This window comes from Lycorma delicatula, chromosome 3 (genome assembly GCF_047948215.1).
Source record: "Lycorma delicatula isolate Av1 chromosome 3, ASM4794821v1, whole genome shotgun sequence".
In the NCBI taxonomy this organism is placed as follows: Eukaryota; Metazoa; Arthropoda; class Insecta; order Hemiptera; family Fulgoridae; genus Lycorma; species Lycorma delicatula.
In genome coordinates, this window is record NC_134457.1 from 113,043,777 (window position 1) to 113,069,510 (window position 25,734).

At 27.7% G+C, this 25,734-nt stretch overlaps 1 protein-coding gene across 1 annotated transcript in view; it reads left to right on the forward strand.

Annotated features, from left to right (window-relative positions):
• Nucleotides 1-25,734, forward strand: part of LOC142321900 (uncharacterized) — a 267,911-nt gene that overhangs the window by 148,051 nt on the left and 94,126 nt on the right. Inside the window, exon 3 of the mRNA XM_075360406.1 lies at nt 21,661-21,778. Within this exon, the coding sequence (XP_075216521.1) occupies nt 21,661-21,778 (118 nt within the window). The remainder of the gene's footprint in view (nt 1-21,660; nt 21,779-25,734) is intronic.

Genomic DNA, 25,734 nt, shown 5'->3' on the forward strand with positions numbered 1-25,734 from the left:
AATAAAGGGAAATCGCATTCATTTCTCTGGATAATAGGCGTGAAAAAGTTCTCGAATTTTGCATTTTAATGTGAGAAATTATCAATAATTCTTTATAGCCCGTCGTATTTCTTGCGTTACGAATATTGTTGCTACACTAATATACTAATTTTTTTTTTATTCATAAGCGTCTGCAGGTCCGGTACCTATAAGATGACTTGAAATTAAAATTTTACATTTTTTATTTTGATATACCCCAAACGGGATATATCCCAGTAAATTTTGCTTAATAATTAAATTTAAAAGTGTTCCTGCGTTAAACAATTAATTTTTAAAAAGAATAGAAAAATAAAATTTATATTAAAATGCGTTCTAAAAAAATAAAGTAACCCACCGGGTTGGTCTAGTGGTGAACGCGTCTTCCCAAATCAGCTGATTTGGAAGCCGAGAGTTCCAGCGTTCAAGTCCTTGTAAAGCCAGTTATTTTTACACGGATTTGAATACTAGATCGTGGATACCCGGTGTTCTTTGGTGGTTGGGTTTCAATTAACCACACATCTCAGGTATGGTCGAACTGAGAATGTACAAAGACTACACTTCATTTACACTCATACATATCATCCTCATTCATCCTCTGAAGTATTATCTAAACGGTAGTTACCAGAGGCTAAACAGAAAAAAAGAGGGAGGAGATATCCAATCATCGTGGAGTAAGTTAATTTCTTTAAAAACTGGTTGGTTAGCGAATTATAAAGGTTGCTTTTGACACACCAGCCTTAGTGAAATAAAGTATTAAAAATAGTATTTGCAAGTAAAATTGGTGATTATAAAATTCCAATAACTTTATACAGTAATAGCAAAACAAATAAATCGTACAACAGTAAAATACGAATATAAAAAGTAGTTAATTGTTTTATAAACCACTCAAAATAATAATTGAAAAATAAATAATAATACTTTAACCTTTAGAACTTTTAAACAGCCATAAATCATAAAAACACGTGGGGAGAAAGAAATATTTCCTGTCAGAAAAGTTAACATATATTATATTTAAAAGAAGTCATTTTTCCTCACCGAATATAAGTTTAACCATAAATAAGTATAAAATTAAAGTACGTAGATGAATATAAATCAGAGTTAAGGGAAAAAATATCGATATAATTGGTTACAATCGATAAACAATATTTTATTACTCTACAATCGATTTTAAGGAAATAAGTTGAAAAGAACCAGAAATCAATTTAAAGATCTAATTCTGAAAAAAAAAAATTATTTTGGTGGAAAGAATAAACAATAAGAATTTTAATGGTGCGAAAGAAAACAAATCACAGAAATATTAGCATTGTCGAGATCATTGGAGCTGAAAAGAATGGCGAAAAAAGAGCGATTGGAGAAGTATGTTTAACCAATCACGCATAAGTTTGATTTGACAATATAAGCGTGACTAAGTACAAAACAAGAAATAACAAAAAAGTATGTACACAGAAAAATCAGAAGAAATTTTATTTTATTTTATAGGGAACAGATGACGTACAAAGTATAAAATATTTTGCTGGAAAGGTGGAGGAGATATAGAAAAATAACTGGATAACATTAAAGTAGAAATAACAGATAGAATAAAGAAATAAAAATAAAGAAAAACCACTTAAAAATATGAGAAAAAATTCACAATCGTTTTAAATATTAAATCACTTAGTTTTTACCTGTGCAACCGTATACTCTATTTATTTTTTGCAACAGTAAATGAAATTCGTTCAGCTGATGCAAGATAAGTTTGCTGCACGATAAGTTTAGCCTGTTATAATAATAATTTTTATATACATCAACAATTTATATTTTCAGTTATTATTAATCAGACGTTTTTACTTGGGTCTCAGTCGTTTTATTTAAGAAATAATTGCATTCGCTCAACAAAATTTTAAGGGAAATCTTTACTCGTTTTAGCTAATATTGACATTTTTGATAAAAAATACTAAATACTATCTATTTTAGATAAAAAAATAGATAATGTAATTGTAATCATTCTTCTCGATAATATGGCATTATTATAAATACAAATGTTTATTTATATTGTACTGAGTGATAAATATGCAAGTTTTGCAATATCGTTTTAAACGGGTGAAAAAATCTATCACACTCCAAGACGAAATTGTAAAAGATTACGTACCTTATTTCATAATTAATTTATAATGTGTCACCATAGATAAGAGTTCATAATCTTAATATTGTATAACACATTTATTATTTTATGTTATTAATACTATATAATATATAAAATTATCAATAATAATACTTTGATGAATTATTTCTTTCGTAAAAATTTCTTAGCGTATGACCATAGAAACAGATAGCTGTCAAGAAGGATGGAGAAATACATTTCCCCTCCATTTTAAAGAGGCAAGACAGGGACTACCTGCCTGCTTCTACGTCAGTTGTTTGATAAAGCGAGATAACTTACACGATTACGTACAACAACTTTTAGTTTAAGTAGAGTTTATTATGTTTACTTTATATGTCTGGTAGAGTCATCTTGATTGCTGAACGATGCTGTAAAGCGTGTCATTATTCAGTCTCAGTCTCAAGAATCAATTTATTCTTCAACTTCCACTTAGATAGTATTATTCAAAGTAAGCTTATTATTAATTAAATCGATTTTTTTTCTTCATAAAATTGCGCTAAAAATTTGATGTACGTCTATTTTATTTCTATACATAATAGTATAAAATAATAAAAACAATTCCCTTACTAAGATTTGGTTTTCGGAAACAGAAACTTTTGCAAAACTAGTGCTGATATTATTTGTAGAATCTAATAAGAAATCGCACTCAAATAAACGGACATCTGCTTTGTCACACAATTAACTCGCGTTAAATATTTATAAGTAGCTGTGTTCATTAAATTAAAATTTTGTGAAAAAATCAGCGGTATACTCTCGAACTGCAACATTTATTAAGTTACTTTTTTAAAATATTTAGTAAATATTTCTATTTTATTATTATTTTTTTTTTTTTTTACTTTTTTCATAAGAACATTTTTTGGAAGAATGATTTATAAATAAATGGGCTCAGATCATCCGGAAATAGGTTTGAAATAACTTTGAAACATCATCATATTTATTACTGTTTAGTTATTATTTTTAGTTATTTTCAGTGTCATTATTAACTTCTACAGAGACAGGGATGAATTTATGAAGATCATTTTTAAAGTAAGAATTGTTTGCATGTATTAACAATACATGTTAACAATCTGGAACGCAACCTAGTTAAGAATATTCCGTAACTTGTCTGTCATGGTTACAGTTAACTCCCAAATCCTTGAGGTTATGTGATGTTATTTTATCAAACCAACCTATCGTGATATACAATTAATGATTTGGTTTTTAAAAGTAAAAAATATTCTCTCGACTAAAACTCATGGATAGCTAGATGAAACTATGATGAATGAGATAAATAAACGGAAATGGGATCGGTTACTCAACGAAAAGAAAACAAAAGGTGCACGATGATACCAGATCTGTACATACATCTTCCATCACGGAAGAATTGAAAAGTGCTATCCTTGCAAAAATTTGGCAAAAGAGATTCACAATCGCTAAGTTTTATATAGCTGTGAAACATTAAAAATGTAACGACACTATACAAAATTATCGGTGTAGTCTGCTCAATAAGGTACGGAGTTATCTGATCCACGACAATGCGCGTCCTTTTGCTGCTTAAAATGTTGCATTACAAACAAAGGTTTCGATGGGAAGTGCTGGACTAATCTCCATATACTCCGTTTTTTTAATCAGCATGACGTAAAACAATTACAGCGTTTCAATGCCGATAAAATGAATTAAACCCGTAGTGTATAGTACAGTTTCAAACATTTTTAATTGTTGAAAATTGATCTGAATGATTTTTAATTTACGGTTACAAGTATGCATTAAAAATTTTTTTTTAGCATTTTAATTATCTGTTCTTTTTATTAAATTGTTTTCAAAGTGGTCAAATTATTGAAGTTTTGAGTTAAATGATTCTAGTGTTTTATTTTAAGAATTTACTGAGCCGATTTACGCTACTTTATATTTTTTTTTTTAAATTTTATTACTATATTTTTAAAAAAAAATCTATTAATTTTTAAATTCACAAATAAATATCATTTAAACTCAAACTTTTTATTAAAAATATAAAAAATTATTATAAATTAACGTAGTTAAATATAAAAACATAGAACTATTAATAAAGGTCACATGAAATTAATTTAACTTTATTTCATTATTTATTTGTGTATCATTTATACGCCAGATGGTTAAACGTTGGAAAAGGTGCTAAATTAAAGAAAAATCAAAAAAATTAAAAAAATCCAGAAATATATCCCGATTATTTTCTTCGAAAACAAGTGTAATAAACAAAAATTTGAGTTAAAGACACAGCAGAAAGCCAAGAAACACAGTTTTTTAGCTTTGGCGTAAAATAACTTCCTTAAATTGTCATAAAACAAACAAAACTTATTAGTTACATTTATTGAAAATTTAATTCTGAGAAAAATGTTGTAAATTATCTATAAAGAACAACCTACAACAGCAATTTAGTTGTATTTTCGTGTAAAACAATAACAAAAAAATTACTCCGATACATGTTTGTCTGTCTGCAGTATTATGATGACTAATTTGTTAATTATTACTGCATTAATTTCTTACTAGGAGCGCTGTAACGTTGTAGAATATTAGTAGTCTGTTTTTAAATTCCCAGTTTATTTTTTGTATAAAATTTTATTTAATTTGTGAAGTGTGCATTTGTAATTTACGTGCATTTAAGTAGTTAATTTGTACTAATTTTAGAAGCAGTTGATAATAATTAATAAACAGTTTGTTCCGCAAATCAGAGAAATGCCGTTAAGTATACAAAACAGGAATATGCCGACATTCATTTCAGCTATGGTTTTTGTAACCGCAAACGAGCCGTTGAAGAATATTGTCGCAGATTTTCCAATCGAAACATTCCTAACCGGCAAGTATTTGCAGATACTTACCGGCATCTAAGGGAATGCGGAACATTTAATGTACCATCTGGAGGAGAAACGAATCAGCAGATTTTACGTGTGATAGAGCGAAGTTCAACTACTAGTACTAATAAATTTTCTGCAAGTTTGGAGATTCCATGCAACAGTATGTAGCGTACATTACACAATGAAGGTCTCTCTATCCATATCACCTTCAACCAGTTCAATTTCTTGAAGAAGGTGATTAAAATTTGCGTCTGAATTATTGTCAATGGTTATTACAAAACAACTTGCTTCCATTGCTGATATTATTTACAGATGAAGCAAGATTTACACAAGATTAATTAATTATTGATTTTACGCGAGATTCTTTAAACCATTAAAACTAATTTCCAGCACCGGTTTTCATTAAATGTTAGGTGTGGATACGATTAAATACCGATGTATTTTATCGGACCTCACATTTGAAACGATAGACTCACAGGTAATGGTTACCTGAACTTTCTTCAAAATGAGCTGTCAGTACTTTTCGAGGATTATCCACTTAATACAAGAACTGATATGTATTTCCAACATGATTGCGCATCAGCCCATTCTTACAGCCCTGTTATTCATTATCTGAATAAAACATTTCCTAACCGCTGGAATGGTCGAGGTGGACCTCAACTATGGCCAGCAAGATCACCTCATATGAATTCTTGGATTTTTTTGTGGGGTTATATGAAAGCGATAGTGTATTTACAAAAATCATAAAATCCAAATAAAATTTTACAAACAATCACGTGAACTATTAAAGAAATCAAAAACAATTAGAAAAACTATCTCATCAGTAATTCACCGAGCTGAAATATGTTTTCAGGTTGATGGCGGAGCCGACCTCCGTGGCGCGAGTGGTAGCGTCTCTGTAGGTAGCGTGGTAGCGTCTAGCCTTTTATTCGGAGCTCCCGGGTTCGAATCCCGGCCAGGAATGGCATTTTCACACGCTAAAGATCATTCGTGTCATCCTCTGAAGCAATACCTAACGGTGGTCCTGAAGGGTAAAAAATAAAAACAAAGATTCTAAGTTTCAAATCCTAGTAAAGGCAGTTACTTTTATACGGATTTGAATACTAGATCGTGAACACCGGTGTTCTTTGGTGCTCACACATCTCAGGAACGGTAGACCTGAGACTACAAGTCTACAATTCATTTACACTCATTCATGAGTGTAAATCTCATTCATGAGATATCATTCTCATTCATCCTCTGAAGTAATACCTTACGTGGTTCCGAAGGCTAAACAGAAAAAGAAAGAAGGTTGATGGCGGATATTTTGAATTGATAAAATCTAAGAATAACATGCTACTTTATTTGGTTTTAGAAATTTAGTTTATTTTTTACAGTTTATCAATAATAAATGGCTGTTCGATTTTAGTCTAAAATTATAATTCTGTATTTGTTGTTCTGCATTAAAGAATACATTATTTTCTTGCACTATTATTTGTTTTTATTGACTTTATTTACATCACTTTTGTCAGAATTAAATTCTCTAACAATGTAATTAATAAGTTTTATTTATTTATTGAGAATTTAACAGTTATTTTACGTCAATGCTAAAAAACTGTTTTTCAACTAAATTTTTTGTTTATTACACCCTATTTTGTAGAAAATAATAGGAATACAGTTCCGGGACCCATTTTTTAGGACTTCATTTCAGTGGAGGAGCAAAAGTTGAAGCGAAATCTTTCACTAGCCGTAACCCGCTAACAAAAGGTTTTTGGACCCATGTTTATGTGATCTTTTTTTCATTATTCTAATAAGAGAAATACGCCTATGAAGTTATACATTTTGCAAAAACTGTCCTGGGAGGATTCTCTTCCCACAGCATTCTGCGTAATAGTATAATATTTGTGCCAAATTTCAATAAAATTTGCCCACAGAGTTTTAAAATATGAGGCAATAAACGTTTTAAAAAATATTGAATACCCCTATCCTTAAATCCAACTGTCTAAAAACTTAGAAATTTTAAATAAATTAATCAGTACTTAAATCGTATTAAAACTAAAAAAATCCAAAATGGTGAAAACTACCCTTCCCTCTTTTTTAATTTTTTTAAAAGTATAATGCCATCAATGAATCATATGAAGAAATTTTTTGAGCTATTCTCGAAGAGCATATGTTGAGCAGTCCGGAGAAATTAATTAGCATAAGGTGGCAACACAAGTATTTACCTACATCTGAAAATTTCTAATTTTAATTTTTTAGCTAAAGGGGTCTTGAAAAGTCTACAATTACAAAAACCCCGATACTAAATATTTTCGCCGATCGCTATACTTTATAGCCATGCTGCAGCAGCAGTAATAGAGATACAGCTGGGAGAGAAAAGACATTAACAATTTATTTGACATGATTTCAAAATTTAAATTATCTTTCTTCCTTTCTGATTCTACATTTATCATCCGGAAAGTTATTAATTCTTCTTTTCAAATAAAAAAGAAGACTTTTAATAACGTACTCCAATATAAACAATTAAGGTAGATTAATATTTAAACATTTCAGACATAACTTAAAAAAATAGAATATTTACTAAAGCAATGCTTATAACATGAAACGTAATCAGCTACACAGCATAAATGTTGTATTATTATATTACTGCACACACTTCTGCTTTTCATTAACGACTTGAATAGGTTACAAACACATCCCCTTGAACGAGCGCACAGTATAACATAAACTAAAGGCTTTTAAGTCATTCTATCCTCTTAGAATGCCGGTTGATATACTTGGACCAGTCTACTAAAAGCATCTAAATGTGTGAGTAATTACGTAGCGGAATAAAGAGGAATAAACATGCCTAACCTATTTCAGTAAATCAATTATTCTAAACAACTACATAACATAGTAGGAAAAAGTAATGTAAATCTCGATTAAAATACGTACTACTTATAAATGGAAGTTTTCCTTTAATCGGGTTGGCCTACGGCTGGCACTAATAGCTACTTTATCGTTCAGTAAATTCCACAAAAAATTTTCTAGGGCCAAATAATTCAATACGTGTTTTTTAATAACATTTTATTTATGGAAAGGAGAAGAATTCTCTGATAAATTTAAAAAAAAATATTTCTTAAATTTGTTGGGTTTACTTTTTTCCCTTAAAAAAGTCAAAATATTTTTTAGGAAAGGTGGTGGTCCACCAAAACATTATAATACAAAGCCTAGATTTCATTTGGGGTTAAAATAAATTTATTAAGTGTTTTTTATCCATAAATTATTTTGCTTATTCATATATGGTTGAGCAAAAACTTTTTGGAATAATTTCGACCTTTGTGGTGGAGTGATAGCGTCAATCTTCCATCAGGAGGATATCGAATTCGAATCTCAAAGCTAGTTTGCTTTTCACATTTGCATAAATTCAAAGATATCATTAATTTTTTTTTTTTTTACAATGTGACTATAACTTATACAGACAGATGATGTTATTAGTAATAAAAACCGTTAATATTAAATTATTAAAACGTTAGCTGGGATACCAGTTATGTCCTGTACGAGCATTTACGATGTGGGGTCCTATTATAACTTCCTTCTGTGTCGGTAATTGGTAAAAGAAGTAAAATTCATCGTTACATTGGTGCTATACCGAACGTATATGATTGATTGGTACGGTCGGACCCAAAAGAAGAAAGAAATTTATACAATTCATAACATTTTTAAATAACAGTCATAACAATGATCGACAGACAACGTTAGAAGAGGGAACGCTTACAAGATACGGGTGTCCTGTAACGCACAAGTGGAAACGCAAAAACGGACAATAGGGACTTTTAATGGACGAAAATTCAACCATCGATTAAAATAAATACCGCATTTAAAGGACACGTAATTTTTTTCTACTGATTAGAGGCATTATTTCTACACAGAATGATTCGGGAGGTGATGACCAAACTTACGGGACTGATTCATATAATCAAAATAAAGAAAAGTATTGATGTGGAAAAAGCCCTATCTCCCTTCATTTTTACACTATCCGACACATTTCTACAAACATACCATTAACAAATAGTAAGCTACTTTTAATTCGATTTGTGAATAACTTGAAAACAGGCAAAAATTTCAGATTGCATAATTTTTGCGATCTACTTTAAAATGTTTCAGCAATATCTCAGCTGTTTTTGAATTATTTTGAACGAATTATTTTGTAATTTTTTTTCATAATAAAAAACTTTAACGTTTTATCTAATAAATATAATTCGATAAAACTAGTCTTTACACACTATTAATGATTTCAAACCTTTAATGGCCGTCATTTTGGAATTTTCAATGCTAATCTTTTCACACTTATTCATTTGTTAGAAGATGTTCTTCGGTAGATGTATACCACTATTTTAATAAAATATCTCGATCCGTTTGAAAAAAATACAAAATTGTGGACAGAGGGAAAATAAAGCTAGATTGGCACCTACCGGGATATTCTATGTAATTCATTGTTTTGATTTTATCAGAACTTATTAATTTGTTAGTTTATACTATCAGTAATATCATATAATGGCTATAATCTACGTTAAGCACCCGAAATATAAGAGGTACCAATCAGTATTGGTTTTAGTTAAAGCAATGATTTTTACAGTATACAACTCCTTGTGGTGTACAATAAAAATATTATTTGTATATTTAAAATGTTACTTGCTTTTCGGTAGCGTTAGCGTACTGATGGTAGTAGCCTATATTTAGCTCGATGAAGAAGGAAAGGAAATTTATTTACTTCTCACTTTTTCTTGCAAACCTGGCATTCTATACTCATACGACAAAAATTATTTAGCATACTTAGAAGTAACTTACGCATCACTTAAGGTAAACAACACTTAACAGTAACGGTTGAAGTTATGGCGATAAATAAATAAAATTAAATGATATGTTTAAATAAATAATTTTGAATGGTTACCGTTAGTAAATACAGATTTAATGAAGATAATTATTATCATCAATTTTATAAACATTTTACACAACCAATTAACTGTTTATGAATATTACAATGGAAAAATCAAAAAGAGCCTTAGGGTAAAATTAATATGAAAAATAAATCACTGTAAGGTACATAAAGGGTAATATTATGAGAACACATTATGATTCTACGGTAAATTGAGGCACACAAAACCTTCATATTTTTAATTAATTACCTAATTACTACTACACAGAGTTATATAATATAACTGATTACACGTTGTACATGTTTTTTTATAAAAATTAATACCAAATTGTTGCGTGTAAATACATAAACAAATAATGCATTTTAATGTACTTTAAATTACCTAATAGCTCCATTTTCTAGCTCAATCAATAAATGAAGCTTGATAATAGGAATAAACAATCTATTAAAAAATACTAAAATTTTTTAAAAACTTGCTTTACACTTTTTTGTCATACTTTAATCAAATTGTTATCATACATTGCATGAGTTTAATTAGTAGGAAAATTTGAATTTCAAAAGATAACATAATATATTGAAATTTCTAATATATTTATAAAATATCACACAAATTTTCAAACATTTACTATACAAAATAACGAAATAGTGAAACTATTGCATAAAGTTTTTGTTTCATTTATTTAACTTCACAATTTTCAACAAACGGTTTTATGAGTTTTTATAGATTTCTCATTCGATTTCTCAAAAGGCTATCGGATTTATCATCTGCGACCCCAAAAACCCCGCATAGCCGATTTGCAGATTTTACAATTTTTTACACTCACACCCTTAATTTCCATCCTTAATTTACCTCCGTACGGGAGGGATGTTTGCAAACGTAATAGTGGAATATTGTATTGTCACGTGACCTTAGTAACTACGCAAAATTTCATCAATCCGCAATGTCAGGAAGTATGTTAAATTAAGGAGAACAAACACGAAAAAAAAACATTGTGAGTTAAAGAAAAGCAAGTAAAAATAACAAAATGATGATTAACAGATTTAATTATTTAATGATTTTACATAGTTCAATATAAACAAAACAGAGTGAAATTGAGGTAAAAACATTTTATTTTAATTTTTAATCATTTAAGTTTTATATATTTACAATAAAAATCACATGTTTATGTTTTTTCGTACGGGTAATATCATTAACAAGTTTGTAAAAACATTTAAAGCAAATATTATGTAACCAATTGTAATAATAATCAATGTTATTATTAAAATTCGGTGAATAATAGTCATGAACAGTAGATACATTTTTTATTAAGAATAAAAAACGTTATAGAAAACTGATTAAAAAATACAAAAAAGAACAACTTAAACGAATATAAAATCTATTTTTCTATATTACAAATAAATTAAAAAAAGTTCTCATTATGAATTTTTTTTTTTAATTTCATAGGATTTAAAAAAAGGCGGAATATTTATGAAGTAATTCCACATTATTATAAATGTAAAGTAGGTTTGAAGATAAATATACGTAGTAAAATTCGAATAATTTGGAATTTCCGATAATTCAAAAAAATATTTAGTAAAACTTCAATAATTTGGAATTTTCGATATTCAAACTGCCCGACAGACTTTTTTTGCTAGAAACGTGACCGGAAAAAATAATTCACTAAGTATTATTACTTCATTAATGTAAATAAAGTACAATAAGACTCAACGCCATTTCTTTTTCAGAAGAAAATAGATTGATCAATATTTTTTAACCGATGCCTGAACCAACAGGTTAATTCAAATCCAAGTCTTCGAAAGCATCATCTAATTTTAAGTAATACTGTTAATGAGATAGTATTATTAATTTTAGATAATACTGAAAAGGGTAGGTTTTAAGATATTGAGGTTGTCGAATAACCTTTTTGTCTAAAACTAATTAAATTATCAGTGAACAATAACATTAAGATTAATTTTAAGATTAGTGAAAAATATTTTTCATTTCTTTTTAATACCATCTCCTTTCTTTTTTCTGTTTAGCCTCCAGAACCACCATAAGGTATTGCTTCGGAGGACGAATGAAGATGATATGTATCATTGTATAAGCGTAGTCTTATACAATGTTTTATAGAAACCAATGTTTTATAGGTTTTATAGAAACCTATACCCTTGGTGATTCGGTACTGAATACAGTACAGCGAGTCAGAAATGAAGCTTAAATTTGTCCTTCTAACTCCTAAGCCTTTTTTTTCCTGCATAGCTTCCGGAGTAAGTGCAAGTGTGTTCCATATAAGTAAGGTTTACTTCAGAGGATGAATATAACTGAAGTGTAGTGTTGGCCAGGTCGACCATTCCTGAGACGTGTGGTTAATTGAAACCCAACCACCAAAGAACACCTGAATCCACGATCAAGTATTCAAACCCATGTAAAAGTCTTTACTAGGATTTGAAACTTAGAACTCTTAAATCTCCTAAACTTATAAATATTTAACTTATTTAAAGTAAGTTAAGAGAAGAAGTTCTAAGAGTATAAGGACAGCCTTAGGGGAGCGGGCGGCGGGGGCTCCTCGTAGTCGTCTTTCGCCGATGATCCCCTGGGGACGTCGCTCTGGCTATTCTAATTTGGTCACAAGAGCGCCCGGGTGGTTGCGCAGGGGCTGTGTACATACCATGTGGATTAGGTCTGTCCCTTGCGTGACTTCAGGGGGAGGTTTTATAGCGGGTGAGAGCCTCGCACTTGCCGTCAGAACGGGCCTGGCGGCGGCTGGCAGAGCTTTTTCCTCCTCCTATGGAAAAAAAAAAGAGTATAAGTAAGTTAAGGGAAGCAAAGAAGTTTTTAAGGAACATACTGTATGGATTTCTTCTCTATTTCTTTTAATGTTTGAATGTTATATTCTTCGTTCTTTACGTTATTTTTTTCTAATATTAAATTTCAATATCTCGGTTTAGATCTTCCTCTAACTATTCTAAATTTAGGATAACCGACGTTTATTTTTGTAATCATGAAGAATTTAAAAAGTTAAAATAAACAAATTGTAAATGAAAATGTAGTAGGTATAATGTAATAAATTTCTAAAAAAAAATTCATAAGTAATTAAAGGGAAAAAACAAAATAATCTAATTTCTAGAAACTAAATAGTTTCTAAAAACCACCAAATGAATGCAATGAAAAACAAAAATAACGAGTTAACACTTACCAAAAGTACTCCCTAAAAATACCCCCTCAAAAATAAAGCAAGCCTCCATAGTTTCGTTGTTAGAAAAATTGAGCACTGTTTTAAAAGATGTTAATCAGCAGCTTAAAAAAGTAAAGTTTTCGACAGTGGTATATTTCTTTTATGAACATATCTGGCTAAGAAATAAAATTAATGTCCTATGTAATCGATGAGTTACTTCAAAACTGTCAATTACAGGAAAAATTACAAAGAAGAGATGGAAATCTCGACTAACAAAAGAAAATGCGTAAGCGCTCCCCCAGTTTTAATCAATCAGTGGTAGAATAGAAGAGGTAAGTAAGAAGAAAAAGGCAGATGAAGGAAAAAAGAAGATACCTATAAAAAAAAATTTAACATAAAAAGTAACTTTACAAAAAAGGATGAAGAAATAGAAAATTAACAAAAAACATTTTAATTTCCAGATTTACTGGAATTATCATTTTAGTTAAATTGCCAAGAGAATATGTTTCCCGACAAAAATAAGTAGATTTAGTTATGTAAAATGTTTTTCAAATTACAGAAAATGACTAAAATTTCAAGAAAATTTTTGAATACAACGAAAAATATTGAAGTGAAAAAAGAATGCTCATTAAAACTAAAAAGAATACTCAGAAAAATATTTTGTAAAAAAAAAAAAATAAATAACAGATATAGATTTTTCAACCGATTTAATTTGTTTTCAGATATTTTTTTCTTTAAAATACACAAAGAAAGAGATCCCTCATTAACAAAAATAATAAACTCCAGTATTTAATCACAATTATGATAAAAAATGTACTTATATTTAATAAATATCAATTCCCATTTTCATATCATCTTGAAGAAACAGAGGATGGAAGGATTAAAAAGTTCTTGAACTGGTAGCACAATACATGAACTGCGACGAATTAACAACCTAGACCAATCCAGTGGCCTACTTTAAATTTAAATAAAAGTTTCAAAACTTTTATATAAACTATTATATGTAAAGTTATTTTGACTGTAAAGATTATTTTAATATTAAGTGGGTATGAAAGATTATTTTCCTCAAATCAACAATTAGATTTTTTTAATTTATAAAACCAAATAAAACCTCTAGTAAATTATCACTACTATCTTCAAACAAGTTCATAGAAAAAGGACACAGGTTTAGGTATAATGTACTACGAATCTAATTAGAAAAGGAATGCAAAAACAGGAAAAATAGAAAGGGAAACAAGAATTCAAAAGAATTCAGGAAACGATTTTCAAAGCGGAATAAATTCACAACAAAGTATCTATTATCATATTACGATGGGTTGTTACAATGTAATCAGTAAATATAAAAACAATTTTAACTGTACAAAAAGTCAAAAAATGAATCATTCAATATAGTTATCATTTCGATAAGATGATTTTCTAACTGCTAGTCTAATTTCTACAATTAAAAGAGCAAGTTACTTGATAGGTTAATTTGAGGTAAAAATAAAAAGATAAGGGAAATAATAATACATTTCCATTATCTAAACAACCGTGAAACCGATTTCAACGAATTTTTTCACTTGTATAAAGTCAAATCGACTGTTATTTGTGAACGTAAAAATTTGTATAAACTGTTTCATGATTCCCAAATTCAAATTTCTTATTACAAATGGGGAGAGCTGGCAACACTAAACGATAATAAGGTAAGTTAGTTGATAACACTGAATAACGAAAATCAAGTCATGACGAACCTACGTAAAAATTAACATTAGAGCAGACCATAAACGCTTGCAGGAAAATTTTTAGCAACTAAATACATTTTGTGTATAATTACTGTGGGTTATCAAATACCAAACTTCTACTTTTTTTCACATATAAAAATATACGTTATATATTATGGGCTGATTAAAATTTACATTTTTCTTTAATCAGTAGCGTAATTTATTGAAGAATTTCCCTTTTTGCAATTTAGATATTTGATTACGGACTGCAAAGTTTTACCTTTTACGCACACATTTTTCTCACCAATCAAAAGACTGTAACAAATAACAACGCGCAAAACCAGATTACGTTTTTATTCTAATCAATCTCAACATGGAATGATTTTTAGCAATCAAAATTTATAATATTTTGACCAATCAGAATTATTGAATTATGATGACCGACAACAGTGCACGACACATGTTCAATGATTTTAGCTCTACAGTCATAATTTGTTTAAACTTAGGTATGATTTAACTTAAATTTCGGCTTAGCTAAACTGGAATAATCATAATAATTACATTCAGTAATCTATTATCATAAAAATAGTAATAACAATAATTAAAAACCACTATTTAAAAAAAAAATTATAATAAAAACCTCTCATGAGCATTCGGGTTTTAATTTTCTAAACCGTTACTTTTACTTTTACTTCATTGTACGAAGTAAAGGAAGTATTGTGATCGCGAAGAATTTCAGTTTTCATATTTCAACGGAAATATCCATTTTATCATCCCTGAATCCATTTTGACTAGTTTCGGCGTGACGTCTATACGTACATATGTGCGTATGTATCTCGCATAACTCAAAAACGGTTAGCCGTAAGAACGTTGAAATTTTGGATTTAGGACTGCTGTAACATCTAATTGTACACCTCCCCTTTTTGATTGTAATCGACTGCACCAAATGTGTTCAAAAAAGGCCAAAATTCAAAAAAAAAATCTGGATTTTGGGCTTTTTCCTAAATGCAGTACTCATTCTTTTCAACGAAATATCAAAGTGGTACTTATTTTCATTGGTTCCAGACTTACGACCAAATAAAAATTTTAATTAATGAAATATTTAAATCTTACAAGGGGAAAGCACATCGGTTCGAATCAGACTTCATCTCTTTTTTTAACTTTTTTTTTTAAATTTAAATATATTGTGTTATTAATAATTATTAACCTCTGACTGTAAAAAAATGTTTACGATAAATAATAATTCAACAATAACAATAAAAGAAAAAAAATATATATATGAAAAAATATTAGAAGTTATTAATGAAATAAAATTTTATGTACTTTTCGTTTAAAAAAAAAAGTGTATATGTAATATAATAGGCGCACAAGGAAGTCATTTAGTGTCCACATCAGATTTTTATCAATAAAAGTTAGTAACATATAAAATCGAAGTAAACGTTCATACGTTTTGTTAAGTTACTAAAAAAAATGTTAAAATAGTGCTCCTGGGTTTGTATTCGAAAGTGCTTCATATTTTTTCCCTTCTTATTTTATAAGAAATGAACATTATTAATATTTTTCCGATAATCAAGCCATCTGATTGTAATTCTATTTGACAAAATTTATTCTTACCAATACAAATTTTATACTCTAAAGTAAAGTGCTATTAAAAAATGTTTATCCTTTTTATTTCGTTTCTGTAATCGTAATTATTTATGTCGATTCTACATGAATGTGAAACGAACAATTTCATTCTGAAAAATGCAATATAGGACATTCATGGAAAATACAGCTTGTATAAAGCGTTATTTTATTACTGATAACTGATATTATCTTTGTTATTTTAAAAAAAACTGAATTGTTGGAGAAGAAATTGAATAAACTCATTATGTTATTATAAAACCCTTACCTATTTATAAGATTTATTTGTTTTTATATAATTCAATAAAATTAAGTTAATTCTATTTTCAAGGTACTCAGTGCATTCTTTGATACTGTTTGAGAAATAAGATTAAAACTCAAATTTTACTATCGTAAATAAAGAAACAACGTTACTTGTTGCTTTGTGGAGCGATGCGTCGTTGCCTGCCGTTTGTTTCAAGGCACAAAAACTAGCAACTACGGTTGTAAATGTTAAGAGTCGTTCTTAAATATTCTCAGTTGTAGTTTAAATTAAAAATAGTTTTGGAAATAGATACAAATACTTTCGATGTTTTTATTATTTAAGAAAAAGGGAAAGGGATAATACTTTTAAATTTGAATTTAAAAGCCTTATATAACTTTAATTTCGTAATATTTTTATTATTAAATACAAATAGAAATTGTGAGTGAACAAATCCTACAAAATTCGCATTACATTATATGATAAAAATATATACATAAAACACTGTTTTAGTTGTACGAAGAAAGGATTTTATATTAATATAACCTTTTACTAAAATTCAAACGAAACTAGGAAGTACTTAAATTGTTAAATCTGTTAAGGTAAGGTAAATAGGGCACTTCTTATTGAATTTTTTGTATGACGGTTCCTTTATATGTTTCATTTTGTAAATTACAATCCTGTTGAATATATATCTAGCTCTATAAAAGGACAAAAGGTTTCAAGGGAATTATTATTCTGATCAGACATTTTACTCTCAACATTTATATTAACAAGCTTAAGCCGTATGTAAAAGCTTTTATTTTTGTACGACAGACACCAATACTTTATAAAATTGCAAAGCTGAAAAAAATGTAAACGCTGGATTTCTCAAAAACTGTTCTATTATCTAAATATAATTTATAACACTATACAACTCTTGTTTGTAAAGTGAAGGTCAGATCAGTGAACGATCACAACCTTTTGTAGAATATAAACAAAGTAAAACTACACTTATGCGCCTATTCAAATAGTTTTCTCAAATTTTTTGAAAAATAATAATTTCTTCAACTTTCTTAAAGATTATAAATTTCAAAGTTTAATTTCTTAAAAATGATTCTTGAAATTTTTATTGCATTTTTACTTATTATGTCAACCCACCCTACCCCTTTTAGGTGCATTCAACTTTAGATTACTTTTCTCATTATTTAGTTTTCTACAGGTGATTGTTTTCTCAAGCATTTCGTTTTGTTTCTTAAACTTCAATTGGTGTCCAACGTTTTTAGATTATTTTATGTGTAAATGTTACTTTGAACTACATGTTATCTTTAGCATAAACAAGTAGTTAACTAACTTTTATTCAGAAATAAATTTTTTCATAATGAACTACTTTTATGCACATATGATATTAATTGTGTAGAGTTGTACTATTTTCAACAAACTGATAACAAGAGTTGCACCTTCATAATGAATGGATAACGAGACCGTAAAGGTAGAGGTATATCAATATTTTCTTTTTTTATTATAATTAATTTAATAAAAAGTTAAATTAAAAGCAGAGTTTAATATAAATTTTTATATAAATAAATACAAATATATACGTGTTACATTAATAATCATATTCTTAGATTTGTTATTTTTCTAATTTCCTAAAATGGATTTTTGAGTGATAAGGTAGAATATGTTGTTGTTCAAATATTCTATAAACGTCAACATATGACTATAAATAATTATTCTAAGTAACGAATATTGTCCTGTTACCAACAATTAATTATACTGCATAAATTTAACATCACCAGGATAGCAGATGGGTCTACTTGATTTCGAAGCCTTTATACACATTGAAATATATTAAGGCAGATAGATATGTTTGTAAAAAATACTTACTGAAAGAATTCCAACAGATGTAAAGAAAAGCATGCCTGATATACTTGATGAAGTAGGACTTGACCAAATTATAATTCTAGGTGTTGATTATATCATGTCATAAGAACACATAAAATAATACAAAATAAGTAATGTATGTTGCTTTTTTAATTTACTTCTAATTTAAATTTTATAGAAAACTACACTATAGCTATATGCAATATTGTCTCTTGAACATTTTTTTACTGGTTTTTTGGTTTTATATTTTACATTCAAATTCAAATACGGAATATACAGAAAACAGAATGCTGTAGAATGACAAAAAGAAAATAGTAAAATATATGAAATATAGGATGAATATATTATAGGGGTATGTTAGTATGAATATATTGTAGGAATTAATTGTCGTAAGGAAGAAAAAAATACTTAGGATAAAAAAAATCTTTAAATAAAATATTATATATATGTATAATAAATACGAGTTATGTATGTAAGTATGTATAAATCACATATGGGTTAATGTTTACTGTTATAATATATAATACATTTTTTTACATAGTTTATTTTTGTACTAACTGGATGTATCTAAAAATTATTTTAAAAAGCCATTTTTTTCGGTTTAAATAGTTTTACATAAGACAGCCTTCCTAAAAAAAAAACTTTTGTATACATATTTAACGCTGATACAATTTCTAGTTCCTACAACGACTATACAAGGGTTAAAAAAGGGTTTCAAAACATATTTCCTCAGAAGATTCATACACGTAAAAATACTTTCAATTGACTCTACAGTTTTATCTTAAATTAATTAAATTCATGGTCTGTCACTCGAGATAACGAAAGAATTTTTTAGGTATAAAATATCTTCAGCGTAAATATTTTACTAACCGGTAGCAAAGTTTTGATCACCTTTGTGTTACATTTATGCTTATACCTTACAATTTACAGATCCGTAAATAATTTGTGGATATTGTGAAAAATAAATATAAAATTGTAACGCCACCTTCTTTCTACCCCTGAATTGGTATACATACGCTGTTGTAGTCTTTCTTGTTAGAAATTTATTTAAAAATTTCCTTTAATCAAAATATTGATCTTACCACTTTAACAGCGTTTCTGGCAAAGATCTGTGAAAAATGATACTTGTAAAAAAAATAATAAAACACTTGTGTATAAGTAAAATATAGCAAATTCTTATTTGATGATTTTTGAGAATCATTTTAAATATTTATATAGTCAAAATATTTTGTATAGTTAAATAATTTATATAGATGTAACCGTGAACTTTTCTTTCACTTAAAAAAAGTTAAAGTCTTTCATTTTAAACTTTAGATATTAATTACAATATATCCAACAAAAGTACTCCTACTCGCTTAATTTCGTTTTTCTTGTTTACATAGATACATTATGTGAAAATGTTATAATTAAATATTCCTATTGTTAAATAATTACATAACTTCTTCACTGGATATTACAATAATGACGGCTAATCTATTACGTAAGAGCGGCTGGAACTTGTCATAACCCAAACTTAATCTGATAAGTACACAAAACAACTGCCCTTATCATGCAATGACAAACACATATTGTCAGAATCAGTGACAGAAAATCAATTGTACATTCTATATGCCAGCTGATATTAATAAACCAAATAATATTTTGTTTACAATACTTTACTGCACGACTAATGTAAACGCCAGTTTCTCAATAAACCTTATTAGAATTACAAAATCAGGACATTTATTTATTCACTCATTTTATTTTATCTTTTTTATTTTTTTAATTAATAACTGTTGAATTTATTCACTTCTTTTACTTCACAACACTTATTATATTAATGAAATCTCAGTAAACAGTTACTCAAGTCGCTCGGTTAAAAATAGTCTATTAAAATTTAAGTAATATAAATATCAATCTAACAAATAATTCATACGCAAAATTTTCAAAAGAGACTTACAAAATAATAGAATAATTATTATTATTGGTAGTAATAACTATTACTACCAGTCGAACAGTGAAAACTTAAAATTGAAACAAAAAAAAAATATCCACAATATTTTTTACGATGTCAATTTAATCGATCAAAATATGTAGTTATTTTAACCAATTATATCAGTATAAAAAAATAACCAATCAATCAGCTTATTACATTTTTATTGATCAACTGAACAAACACAAACTGGAATATTTGAACAATCAAACTTCGCGGACTTTTTGCATAATAAAAATACGATTTGTTCCTACCAATTTAAATTTGGTACTGCAATACAATTCCAACTGGCGAAAAAATATTTAATGAATCATACTTCTTACAATATAGAATAATTGAAGCAATCATAAATTAATTTGAGAACTGTGTTTGTAATACAGGAAAGAAGTGTGTGTGAGCGCGCACTCGCGTGCGTGCGTCTGTATGTTTACGGTGTGATGGCTACACATGATGTTCGGTCTACGTTATGGCAACTATCGTACGCAAATATTTTTTGCACCTTGAATACTTATTAGAACTACCGTAGGAGCAGCAAATTCCAGAGTATACTTCTCATTAAAAGTCTTCGGTATAACTTAAAATAATAAAAAAGAAATTAAACTGGTTTTAAAGCAGAATGAGGCGAAAACTACTGAAATGAAGTTAACACCTCATACAATAACTTTACTCCTAGGCTTCAGTTATCATTGTTTTTTTCTACCTTAAACTCCCATATCATTTGCAGTGAAAAGCAAAAATGATTTCTTTCAACTTATAGATGTTCAAAAATTTTTCATTATTATTATTATTGTAATTTCTCCATTATTGAGAGGGTACTTTCTATACGCTATCAGAATTTTTATTTTGGTTGTTGAAGGCATATTAAGCATCAAAAATAAAAGAAAAATTAATAAAGAGTGTTTTCTCTGACATTAATGTTGTTTATTTACATCCTGTGATCAACAGAATGAAGAAGATATGTAAAGTAGAGTATTACTAGCATTTTGGGTGATATGTGATAGTACATACCATTCGTCTTGCTGAAGAAGAAAAAATATTAGAGATCACTTTTATCCTCTATCCCCATAGTAAGACTGGCATGTGGATTTTCTTGAGAACGGCTTTGTCGTTTTTGGGATGACTGATGTTTCAACTCGGGTCTCTTAAATTCTTTGTAGTTATCAAATCTTACTTAGTATTATTAAGGTGTTTATAAAAGTAACTTAACATATATTTATTGATTTTTTGTTGTTTTATTTTAGGTTGTTTGTGGAATATCAGTGGTCGTTATGGGTGCAGTTGCATGCATAGACGATAGAACAGCATTAACAAAGTTAGGACTTGGTGTACCCGCAGGATTAGTCACAGTTATTGCAGCAGGTAATATTCTAATACGCAATACGTACTTATTTTTTTATTCTTATAGTATGTTTTAATAAATTATAAGTGAAATTACTGATCGATTAAATAAATTCATTGAATTTAAAACCTGTGTATATATAAAAATAATGTTCCCTTAATATTTTTATTCTTTAAGTTTAAAAAGGATTTAGATATTTTTAAATTTGAGTAGTTTTTAACAATAATGGATTAGAATAAAAAATCAGGTTACAGAGCAAATATTTAAAATAACAAAATTAAGATTATACAGCATCCAAAATCTAATTTCTAATCCTGATGCTGCACTGGTCTTCAGTACAGTTGAGATCGGTTTGAAATATACATTATAACGTTGTTACTTGACCGTAATAACAGATACACACTTCTATAGGATTGTTTGGAATATTAACCACATCGATTCCTAATGTATTGTTCGCTTTGATATGAAGTAATATTACATGTCTCCGAACTGTACCTTTCTCTTACACATATAGACTTTTCTGAACTGAACATTTTTTTGGGAGTAAACGGTATACTACTTGAATTTTTAAATAAATTTTAAAAAGAAAAAACTTTACAAGAAAAAAATTGTTTAGATTTACATATCCAAAACAAAAAATAAAAAATAAACAGTAATATAATATGAGATTATTATATGAAATAATTATTCTTAAATTTAAAAATTTATTTATTTTTATTTTTTTGAAGACGAGAACCGGTTTCACGTTATCATCGTCCGTAATAAAATATATTAATAAAAAGAAAAACAACTGAAACTATAAATTTCGATTTTTATGCAATCGGCAGATTCTGAGAACCGCTAAAGGCAAATGTTAATTTAAAAAAAGTTACTAATCATAAAGAAAAATAAATAAATAAACAATATAAGTGAAGATAAAATGAGTATTTCTACCATTGTATAAAATAAAACAAAGCCTTTTTAGCAAAAACTGTTCGGTATAAAAACCTTTTAAATAAGTTAAATAATTTATATCAAAAATATATATAATAGAAAAAAAAGAAGATTTTCAGGTAAAAATACTAATTTTTTAGCTTTATTATTTGTACTTTTATTTTTAAGTGATCAGTTTAGTTTAACGATTTCTTCAATCATTTTCTCTGGCCTAATCTTTTAACCATTATTTACTACACCGAATCTTCTCTATTGCGTAATAAATATTCTATTTTATGTATCCTAATCTTCTTTCATCGATTTTATTCGATGTTACATTAAAAGCGGAAGTCTTGAATGTCCTGGATGTCTTAATCTGTAGCCAGTTCAGTTCGTTTCTTCACAAACGTCTCTCATTTTCTACTCATTTTAAGACCTCTTTATTTCAAATTAAGTTAACTTGCCTAATTTTTATCACTTTCCATTAATATCATAATTCAGAGGCATAATATTAAAACTTTTTTAAAATACTAAATATATAAAAGTTATTGGAGAAAAATATAATTCCTGTGTTTAAAATTAATTTAAACTAATTCGTTTTAATAAATTATTTTGGTAAAAAAAACACAAACTTAAAAATCAGTTTTTGTCTGCAGTTCAAAGAGAACTTAAACTTTTAATTTATGTTAAAGAAAGTCAATAATCAACCGAAAATTATTTTATCAATTAACTCATTAAATTTTTGTATTTACATTATAATTAATAAATACATATTTATATTTATATAAGTATAGTTTAGAGTTTTCTGAATACTGAATTTAGATTACGTATAGATCGTGAATAATGTTTTCAGAGATCATAAATATCTTAGGTAAGGCCTAAAGATATAGGGTATGAAGGATCTATCCATTAAAAGAAACATATACTGTTAAATTGTAATTAAAATAAAATAATGCACTCCAAGTTAATTATCTGATATGTGAAATTTAACGAAATGACGAATCCTAAACTGAAATTAGTCGTCATTACAGCTGTAATTAAACCAGAGGGTGCAGTATAACTGAACAACAGTTCAAAGAATCTATCACACTTTTGTATTACTATTTTAAACGACTGCGTTAAGATTCAGCCGACAGTAAACTTCCCCCTCCCTAAAAGCATCTTTATGTAACAAAGTAACTTTGTTTTAAAGCAAATTTCGTTGAAATTCTTCAAATACAAGACTTGAAAATTGTAATCAACCATTTGAAAGTCATTTTTATTCAATTTATATTTTAATTAAAAAAATTCCATTTTAAATGTAGTAAAAATATTTATGAAAAATACAATTTTTTTTTATTGAAATAATATTCTATAAATTATTTATGTATTTTATACCAATAATTTTATATTTTACAAAAGTTATAAAATGAATCATGTTACAAAATCTAGAACACAATATTTGTTATAAATTTAATTTAACTTAAAATAATTAAATAAACTTTAAAAAACAGACATAATAACGGTTTTTTTCAGAAAACATAATTATAATAATTTCAGACAAACATCATTTAATTAATATATTGTGAGAAAATTAATTTAGTTATAAATTTAAAACAATAAGCGATATCATTTATTTTATTTTTTTTTACAAACTATATTTATGGAAAATTTATGAAAAATTTAAGTAACAGATCTTGTAACTCGCTTAATGCAGTACTAAGTGAAGTTTCTTTATAACTGAAACAGTACGTGATGGCCGGTCGTGATCTGATTACACACTGCCTACTCTAACTCCCATCACAACTATGGTGCACTATTTATTACAAGAAGATAAAAAATCAGATGATGTGAAATGATTTAATTTGAGATCTTACTTATTCGTTCAGTTAACAGTCTATTACTTTTTGTATCATTCGTTAGCCGACATTTTCTGTCCGACATTTACACAAACGAGCAAAAGGAAAAATTAAATTTTGGAAATTAATTTTCATCTCACGTCATACACCAGCCAATCTAAATTATTTCAATTATATGTCAGAAAAAAAATTGGATTTACTATATTATTTTTCTATGCAAAAATTAATTTAAGCCAATCTGTTGTACATAATACAACTAGCATAGTTTATTACAGTAGGTAACAATAACATAATTTATTGCCTTTGTCAAATAAACTAATTCCTTCCTTTTAATCACTTGATAGAAATACTTTGAATGCAATAATTAGGCAGTAAGTTATACAGAGTATTTTACATCTTTTTTTATTTATTGTACCATTCAAACTTCATTAGATAATTTTTAACTGGCATTAGATCAGAAATCTTCGTAACCAGAGAACTCTCATACTTTCTTTGTACAGCATTGTTTACGTATTTTTACTGAAATATGTCGATATTTAAATGCATATATAAATATACTTTTTTGTTGTTGAGATTTCATTTTTAAAACCATTTTGTTTATTTAAAAAATAAAATATTATAATAATTTGATTATAACTGACTTATTATAGAAATAAATAAAACAATTTAAAGTAAAAAAAATAAAACATAAAGAGTGTTCGTATTTACATTTTTAGAAGAGATATCTTTCATTTTCTTTGAGTGAATGTTTTTTGTATGATCTGTAGAACCTTCTTGACACCCCATCAATCGAAATCAACTATAAACCATCAGCCACAGAACTAACATAACTTATGTGTTATTGTGTGTGAATGACGTGTGATAAATCAACACAACATGTATGGACCCACTTGACCGTGAAAAACGCGATGAATATCAGAATATAATTTATCACAATTTGTTTTTGGTGAAATCTCAGATCAATTAAAACGAATTATTGTATTTCACAAGTTTACACCATTTTACATATAAGCTAATAAAATTAACACTATCTCAATCAGATATACATATAATGGCTCAAACGTTTTACTGTAATAAAATTTTACATTAAAGAGGTTGTATTGATCACAGCGTCAATCAATATTACATAATATTTTTAAATTGTTCGTTGATATGTTATATATTGATCGCATCGTTAAATCTTTGTAAAAAATAGGAGTTTTTTTATCAACAGCAAAAAATTATAT